The sequence below is a fragment of the Nansenia antarctica genome (genome assembly GCF_963989245.1).
Source record: "Nansenia antarctica genome assembly, chromosome: 11".
Lineage (NCBI taxonomy): Eukaryota > Metazoa > Chordata > Actinopteri > Argentiniformes > Microstomatidae > Nansenia > Nansenia antarctica.
Window position 1 is genome coordinate 6979569 of NC_137681.1, and position 9654 is coordinate 6989222.

At 45.7% G+C, this 9654-nt stretch overlaps 1 protein-coding gene across 1 annotated transcript; it reads right to left on the reverse strand.

The window, feature by feature from the left end:
• Positions 1-1003: 1003 nt before the first annotated feature.
• On the reverse strand, positions 1004-7418 carry znf281b (zinc finger protein 281b; the record flags this gene model as incomplete). Its single annotated transcript, XM_080541828.1, has 6 exons — positions 1004-2716; positions 3411-3529; positions 4207-4290; positions 5424-5547; positions 6361-6468; positions 6981-7418. 6 exons carry the CDS (start codon positions 7416-7418, stop codon positions 1004-1006), a joined length of 2586 nt encoding a protein of 861 aa, XP_080397954.1.
• Between the last annotated feature and the right edge of the window lie 2236 nt (positions 7419-9654).

Genomic DNA, 9654 nt, shown 5'->3' on the forward strand with positions numbered 1-9654 from the left:
TGAGCTGGAGACCATTAAACGGCCACTACAAAACCAGCGGCCATGTTGAAGAACGACCCCGGGGTAGAGTTGAGCCCAGTGCATCTCTGTGTCACGGGGCCACTGGAGGGGTCATCCCAGAGGGTGCACGGTCAGGCAGGTTCCATCACTTGACACAGTATATAAACAAAAAAAAGTCCTCTGGTTTTTTAACCTCCTTTCAGTTCAGGCCAAAACTGTGCGCACCATGAGAGTATAAATATCCACGTTAGCGTGTGTTTACGTGTGGCCCTTTATGAAAGAAATGTGAAGAAAATGTTTTCACATTGACACAGAAGTACCGTAATCTCTACACAGCTGCACACGACGACACGCGTAGTCGACCGCACAGAACAGGAAGATCCATCGTGTGTTTGCAGTTCTTGTTTTTTTTTCCTCAAGGAATAAAAAGAAACAAAGCTTTGTAGTCTCAAACTACACCTGTAGAAAGTGTGCTAATTGCATCTCATAATACAAAGTCTCCTTATTACACAATTCTTCCTATTTCCTGAGTAAGATGATTCTTGTAACAGACAATATATACTTTTTTTGCCATTTGAATTCTGGGCCTTTCCCTGCCACAAACGTTATAATTATTATTGTTATCATCAACATCATTCATTATTACTTTACAACCGCATGATGATTGGTAAAACACAAGGGTTCACAGAAGAAAAAAAAAGTCACACAAATGTATAGCTACCCCCTATTAAATTACAATACAATTCATGTTTACGTTCATATAATACCCACTACACTAACAAAATAAAGAGACTAAATACAGATTAAAAAGAGAATATCCAAAAAATTGCATTTGAGGCCTTGAAGACCTTCCCTGGTAGAGTTTTGTATCAACATTTTAATGGCAGTTAAAAAAAATAAAAAATAAAAAGGACCTCGCTACAAGAACAAAATGAAGAGGGGTAATAGGGACACTGATAAAAATTGAAATAACACCCCCAACTAGGTTCACCTCATTTAACCTTTACCTGAAACTTTGGCTTGTTGGGGTTTTCGATCCTGTACTAACCGGCTCACTGACGTCAGCTAACAAACTGGTATACCCTGAGAATTCTGACACTGGAGTCCGTATTCTGTGGTCGACCTCAGCCCCGGTGTCAGTGCTGTAGCCCAGAGGGGTGCGGCGGCCCGACTTGAACTGGGAGCCGAAGGCCTGGGCGAAGTTCTCGATCTGGTAGGTGGCCCGCAGGTCCACTTCCTTGGGGGGGTCCAACGTGGCCAGGTCCGGGGCCAGCGAGTAGCTGGAGCCGTTGGTGCTCCCGTTGCTCCTGTTCCCCTTCACCAGCAGCAGCTCCTTCTGGACTCCGCCACCGGCCACCGTCAGCTCCTGGGGCGGGAGGGGATGGGGATACCCCGGGGAGTGCTGCTTCTCCAGCTGCTCGGTCAGCTCCTGAGACGGGGTGAGCTGCTGCTGCTGCTGGTGGGCGGTGGCCTCCAGGCCGCCGAGGTGGAAGCCTGGCTGGGAGACTGAGGGTGAGCCCACTAGCATCCCATAGTGGGACTTGGAGGAGGAGGAAGTGGAAGAGGAGGAGGAAGGGGCGGGGAGGGGCAAGGGCGAGGAGATGGCCGGGGGGTAGCTGCAGTCCAGCGGGGACGTAGTGTAGACGTGCTTGTCTGAGAAAAGGGGCCCCGTGGGACTAGAGCTGCTGGACAGGAGGCTGGGGAAGGGCCCGCTGGGACCCAGGGTGGGGAAGGGTCCGCTGTGACTGGTGCGCTCCAGGGCCTGCAGGAGGAACTTGGAGTACTCGCTCATGACCACCGTCTTGTCCCCGCCGTTGGGCGAGTCGTCGTCCAGCTCCGGGGTGACGGGCGCGGCCGGCTGGAGGTCCACGTGGTGCGGGTGGTCGGAGAGATCGAACGTCACGTCGTGGTGGTGGTGGTGATGCTGCTGCAGCTGCTGCTCCGACTTGTGGCTGTAGTGGTCCAGCAGGCTCTGCAGCACCTCGTCCGGGATGCCCGACTTGTCGTGCTTGATGTCCAGGGGCGAGGAGTCCAGCATGGCCAGGGAGGGCTCCGCGCCCAGGGAGCCCTGGATCACGCTGCAAGGCTGGGGCGCCATGTGGATGGAGTTCGCCCCGTAGTCGTTGTTGGCCGCGTGGAGGTACCGCCGCTTCTTCACGAACTGCATGGCGTCTTCGTAGTTACTGCTGGTGGTGGGACCCTGTTTGGCTACTCCCCCGGGCCCCTGGAGGAGCCCCATGCCGTCCAGGCCGGAGCCCCCCGCCCCCATGTCCAACGAGCCCGGCTTCTGAGAGAGCATCTTCTGCCCGTGGAGGGAGGCCGAGGACCCCCCTCCTCCTCCGTCCTCCATGGAGAGGAGACCCTTCTCCAGGCCCTTGCGGCCCACCTTCTTGAAGACCAGCTTGGGAGTGCGGCCCCCGGACCCCGAGGGGTGTTCCATGCCGTAGTCCTGCAGGCCCATCCGGGCCTCGGCGGACGATGAGACCGCGGCGGCGGCGGCAGCCTTCTTCCTCTTGCGTTCGCCGCCTTCACCTGAGTTTTTAGACTTCCCTCTCTTGCGTCCGGAGGCGGCGGCGGGGTTTCCCTGAGTGAGTGAGTAGCCGCCCTGGCCCATGTCCCCGTCGCCCAGCTCCAGCATGCTGGGGTCCAGGCCCTTCCTCATGGCTTCTCCGCAGGTCCGCTTGTGCTTCAGTAACCTGTCCGTCCTCGAGAAGAACTGCAAGGGAGCAGGGAGGAGACAAAATCAACAACTGTGTTTGCTGAGATGTATACAGTATTTCAGAATAAAAAGAACATTCCATTCTTGTATTTGTGTTTTATATTTGCGTATGAAAAAGCTGCTGTACATACAGTATGTACTATAACACCGAGAATGCAAAAGGCCTACTAATAATTTTATCATAGTAAACACTACTAATGTTTCCATTGAGCACATGTGTTGAATTGGTTCTTAGAAGTGTCCTATTAGTTTTTTATGGTGTGTGTGTGTATGTCTTTTGAAGACAAAACCTAATTTTGAGAAGACATAACATTAACATAAGAGTTCTGGGTTTTGTGTGTGAGTCTTTGGATTGGGGGAAGCCATGCTTTCAGAAAACGCGTGGAAGCAATTGAGAAACTGTAAAACAACCTTTCAAGTGGTGAATTGAGCAAGGAAACTAAAATGATTTATGAATTATGAATACTTTGCTCGCTAACGAGCGGTCACTACAATACACTGAAACACACTGTTAGAAGCTCCCTATGGGCTTTTATAAAAATTTATAACATTTCTATTCATAAAGAGCACCCAGGGTGTATCCAACAGTGTGGTTTCAGAATATGATATGAATATGAACAACAAAATGGGCATCAATACCAAACAGGTGTCAAGAACGGGCATTCTGGCTTCAAAACGGAATCCGTCTCACCTGTTGACAGGTGTCACATCTGTATGGTTTCTCTCCACTGTGGGTCCTCTTGTGCCGCTCCATGTGGTACTTCTGAATGAAGCACATGTTACACTGGTCACAGCTGAAGGGCTTCTCTCCTGAGGATCGGGACAGCAACCACATAGTTGGCCAACATTCCTCGTACATACGTGCGGTCATATTTATATATATATATATATATATATATATATATATATATATATATATATATATTCTGACACTGGTTTTCTCTGTGTACCACATGTACAAAAGAAGAGATTTGGAGAGGCTGCATTCTCATTGTGGAATGCACTGCCAGTACATTAGGGACGCAACCTCAGCAAAAATTATGTTCAAGTCAAGACTAAAAACCCATCTTTTTAACATTGCCTTTAAATGACTAAATAATTAAATTATGATTGTTATAATGATTGGAGCACTTTGAGCTGCAACGTTTGCAGGAAAAGCGCTATACAAATAAAAGTTATTAGCATTATTATTATATGACATATATTATATGACAACCCTAGTCGTCTATCTGTACAGTATAGTATAGTGGATAGTGTACATAGCCTTTATTTATGTAAACCAGCTCCTTCCCTTCTTGTGTTTTTTTTAGTTTTTTTTTCTTTCCTAACACCAGGGGAGCCACCCCTCCTAAATTTCGTTGTTTGGTACCTGTACTGTATCAATGACAATAAAGACCATTCATTCATTCATTCATTCATTCATTCATTCATTCATTCATATATATATATAGATATAGGTGCTAACATGAGTGAAGGGCAGTACTCACCACTGTGGATCTTCTCGTGTCGCTGCAGCAGGTACTTCTGAATGAAGCTCATGTTACACTGGCTGCACCTGAAGGGCCTCTCACCTGTGCGATCAGAAATACAATCACCCACTCTCCACATTAATTAGTGACCGGTGGAAGAGAGCATTAGGACGGCTAAAAACGAGAGCAACAGCGAGATTTTGTTGTTGTTGTTTTTGTTCGTCTCCTTTTACAGAGGGGCGGGGCACTACATCATTCGTGAGGGACAACAACGTGTTTACTGTACACTTGCTTCCAAACCGGAGTCATGCTAATGTTATCTATATTATTGTTTTGTCTTAACGTTGGTTTTAAAAAAACAATTTAAAAAAAAACATTGGCTGATAAAAAAGAATCTGAGTGCGTACCGTACACCGTGGCTTGTAGAATAAAACGTTAATTTAATGCCACGGATAGGTGAATCAGTACGTTTTGGCTTAACAACCTGCAGAAAAACGGCCTATATACTGTATCATCAGGGTATGGGCATGAAACCGTGAGACAAAACCCCTATGATGGCGGTTAGCAGCTCTTGCTGAAGGGTTGTGATCTTTGACACAATCTACCACAGAGTTGGGTGAGAGTTTCAGGAACCAGAAGGCTGAAGACAGATCAGCAACAACACTTTAATAATTATTAAAAAGTAATATTAGCCCTTCAGACAGAGTAATACTGGGAAAGTTAAAAAAATATGATTATAATCTTATCATAAATAGAAGCTGAATGACATTCGACTCCTCATCAGCGAACATGAGTCAGATATCCTGGCAGAAATGTGTGAGCAACTTGTTGGCTCACACTACCTACCGTCCGTTTCTGCCATTTTTGGCCCCATCCACACCCACGTACCAACCTCAAGAGGAAGGGTGACCGTGCCTTTGCGGTGATAGCACCGACCCTGTGGAACGCGCTCCCTTCTGCCATCAAGTTTGCCCCCACTCTGGACTCCTTTAGAGCCAAGTTAAAAACCCACCTCTTCCAAAATGACATTCCCTAAATCTACTCCCTATTTGTTGTGAATTGTATGCCTGAGTTTTACGTTTAAGTCGTCTGTGTCTGATTGCTTTCTGTGTTCCTTGTCTTTGTCTGTTCCTTTACCCGGGCTGCGCCCCGGGCCGATGTAAAAGTTGGATGGGGGGCGCATTATAAATGAAATTAACATAACATAACACAAATGAGCACTAAAAGCTTCTCACCTGTGTGAATGAGCACGTGTCTGCGCAGGTGGTAGGAGCTGCGGAAGGCGGCGTTGCAGTGCTCGCAGATGTGAGGTTTGGAGTTGGGAGACAGGCTGGCTCCGTCCCCGTCCAGCATCATAGACTGTAGAGAGGACAGACGAGATCATAAGAGGTCACAGTTCAACGGAGGAAGACAGACAACCCCTTCAAGTTACTATCTGACGGGGAGCAGGAGGTAGAGCCGGCGTCTAATGATCGCAAGGTTGGCAGATCACCGGTTCGACCCCCCCGGCTGGCCATGTGCCGAAGTGTCCTTGGGCAAGACACTGAACCCCAAATTGCTCCCAGTGAGCGGGCCGGCCGGCGCCTTGCATGGTACTAGCTTGCCGCCATTGGTGTGTGAATGTGTGTGTGAATGGGTGAATGAGAGGCCGTTGTAAAGCGCTTTGGATAAAGGCACTATATATGGCAGCTGCTGGACTGAAAAAAATCAGGTGTAGTGCTGAGGCACAAACATGTACATTTCAAGCCTGCAAACTGTGACACTTTAAATAACGTGAAAAAATACTATTGTGCAATATGACAACCCTAGTTGACTATCTGTGCAGTATAGTACAGTGGATTGTGTACATTTATGTAAACCAGCTCCTTACCTTCTTGTGATTTTTTCTTTTTCTAAAAGTTTTTTTTTCCTTCCCTTTCCTAACACCAGGGGAGCCACCCCTCCTAAATTTCGTTGTTTGGTACCTGTACTGTAGCAATGACAATAAAGTCCATTCATTCATTCATTCATTCATTCATTCATTCATTCAAGTGCAGTCCATTTATCTATATTTGACTTTCATTATTTTCTGTATGGAAATGCAGTCACTGGAAACATCTGGTTTCGTACACACCCAGTATAGGAGCATTGTGAAAAGAGTGTGAGGGAAGGAGATGTGTTTTGTGTTTCTACCTTGGCTGCATCTCCACGTTTCCTCCTGGCCTTCCCCTCCTGACCGTCACCGTTCTTCCGCCTTCTTCCTGTGGACTCTTTTGGCTCTTTTCCTGGTCTTCCAGACATCTGAGGACAAAAAACGGAAAATGAGGCGATTAGTCTACTGACTGGAGGTTGAAGAGCCAACAGACAAACACTGTGGACTCCATTTTGCTTCAGCGAAAAAGTGTGCAAAGTGGGCCATGATAACCAATATATTTATCATAGGTGGAATGATACATAATCCAACAGGAGTAAGTAATAGTGCTGCTAGAAACTCTGTGGTGATCAAAACATTTTCACTCTTTACTAACACTGAATAATCAGTTTGCAAAAACATTGTTAAAGGTGACAATAACAATCATGCTGTAGAATATTCGGCATCATTTCCACATTTCAGCACTGATTTTAATAACGAGGCATTAAATTACGGCATATACCCCATATAAATATTATCATAACATGGGGAGTATCAATAGATGGAAATGTGAAAGCGTAGATAACCCTGAACAAATATTGTCTTGAGTGAGTTAGGCCCATTTCTAGCCACATGACAGACAGTGATACAAAAAAAAGTCAACCATTGAACTCTGCCTCACCGGCTCTCCCATGGCTCTGACATTGCTGAGGCTGAGGTCGTGTAGGAGCATGTTCTGGTGGTTCAAGTTGTGGTGGTTGCCAAAGGACATCTCCAGTAGCTCGTTGCTCTTCCCTGCTCCCCCTCCGCAGCTGCCCCCTCCTCCTCCTCCGACCCCGCCGTAGAGAGGCAGATGATAGTCCAGCTCGCTCATCCTCTCCTGCTTGATGCCCATGCCGTGGAGGAAGCCGCCCGAGCCGCTGTGGTCGGGGGGCGAGTCGCGCTCCTTCTTCAGGATCATCTCCTGGGGCAGGTCGCCCATGACCGACTGGGAGGCCAGGCGCGTGAAGCTGGTCACTGGCGGCAGGTGGCTGAACATGAGCATGCCGGGCGCGAAGTTCGGATCCATGCCCCCGTTGCGCAGAAAATCGTTACCTAGCTTGTCTTGGATAATACTCATGGTGGGTTCTTGCTTGTGTAGGGAGAAACAACTAAATGGAGCCGAGGGGGGATATCCTGTAGGAGAAAGACAAAGGCTTTTATAATGAAGACAATAAACAGACGAAAAAAGAAGAGAGATAATAGGCTATATGGTTTTGTTTTCATCTGTGAATATTTTTCTTTGGGGTGATTATAATATAGAATGAGAGTATTCTATACACCCTAATGAAGGTGCAGGCCAGGGCTGATTTAGGCCTATGGAATGACACTTTTCTTTTTTGATAATAGCTAACATGTTACTGCTATTAAATGAAACACTGATGGCGCAAATATCAGAATTACTGTTTCATAAAAATATGTTCTTCTGACAAAAAAATAATACTCTAATCAACACGGTGGCCTGATGTCCTTAGTTACCTGGCACTTGGCCTGAGTTCCCAAACGCAGGGTTCTTCTACCCAAAGAACCCAAGAGGGGCGACACACTGTCACCTTGTTGGCGCCACTCCGTAAACAGATAATTAAACTATATATATAATAAGGATAGAATCAATGTCTTTGGTCGCCAACGACATTGTTGTTAAAAACGAAAGCATTATGATGTTCCTCAGTGAATTCAGCGGTTTTAGCGGTATTTTGACATGAATATGAAAGGCATGTCAGGTTTTGATCATGCAATCCAGCACCGCGCTGGTCAAAAATCATGGGGGGGGGGGGGGGGGGGGGAGCCCTGCTAATTTGGTATTTTCCCGAAATCACAGTGGCTATGCCCAAACAAACAAATGAAAGAAATTCCAGGCCTGTGCTAGACTGGTAAACTGGATATGGGTGTTCGACATCTCCTCTCAGTCGACCTTTAATGACTTGATTGGATTTATTGGGCTTTGCCTATCTGGAACTGGATGTATGGGGTAAGGGAATAGTTGCCGCTTTAAGGTCATCAAGAAACTCAGGATGTGATTTCTTTAAAGACTTTCTTTCCCCCCCCCCCTTGTTAACTTGCCAGGGAAGCTAATGTTTCATCGAGAGTAGTGCATCTAACCAAATAGAGCCTACAAATACTAGCCTACAGTTCTTATTAAGCTATATTGAGCCACTGGCAAATAGAGAGGGACAGTTTAAGCTGGGCAACATTTAGACAGGTTATTTTTGCCCTGTACTAGTTTCATACAAAGTAGAAGGGGGGGGTGACATGCACTTGCCATGTCACAGTTCCACTCCAAAATCAAGGTGGTTACAAGCTGGTAAGTCTCACCAGGTCATTTATTTTTATTTTATGAAAACACACAATATCCAATGATTAAAATAAAATAAATCTGTCGTCTGTTGGGTCACTAAGGGTTGAACATGAAAATGTAGGCTATTTCATGAACAAATCAATCAATATCCATGGTTTATTGTGACTAATCTAAGCCCTACACTCTATGTTAATATTTTGTGGAAATATTTTCATGAAACCTTCTGAAACTAAAATGACATGCATCTCTGCCAAGACAGTTTAGAATACCAGTGTATCACTGCAGTTAAAAAAAATGGTGGGCTAAAACATTGTCATGAGTGACCTGTATTTCTTGAGCTGCAACTCAGCTACAAGGTCAACTACAGCAAATTATCACGGATCCTGTGCTTGTTATATCATGTTTATTAGTCAATCAATTGTATGAAGATGTTAGGATTAAACAATTATGGTGGTCGAATACTGTCCATTCTAGCTCCAGTCTCAGAAGTCTCCATCTCACATTACCCGTCTTCTGCAGTATCAACCGACACCACTATGAACATGTGGATACGTGCCATCCATGATTTGGCCCAACAAAACATGTAATAACATAGCATATAAAAACGTAGGCCGACCTTGGAAATATTACATCCAAATCACGTGCAAAATGTGCGACATTTTGTGTCACATGCAGTTTGGATTGTAGCCAAACACAAAAATCAGTGGCCTATACCATACTATACTATGCCAAATGTGATGAAATGTGTCTGTTGTCCCCTTCAAAGTGGTTCATCTGGTGAACAATTTAACCATTTTCTTTCATTTTCACACCCTTTTTCCGCCTGATCACTATGAAGGTGAATGGGGTACACAATTATACCCCTGGCTGAATTTCAATTTTCAACCACATATCATTGACTCACTGGGATCATATCAAATGAAACAGTCCAGTAAGTAAAACGTGTCTAAAAACGAATCATCATATGATTTGAGATCTATAACTAACTATCTAAGATTGCTTACACACATTTAGAGAC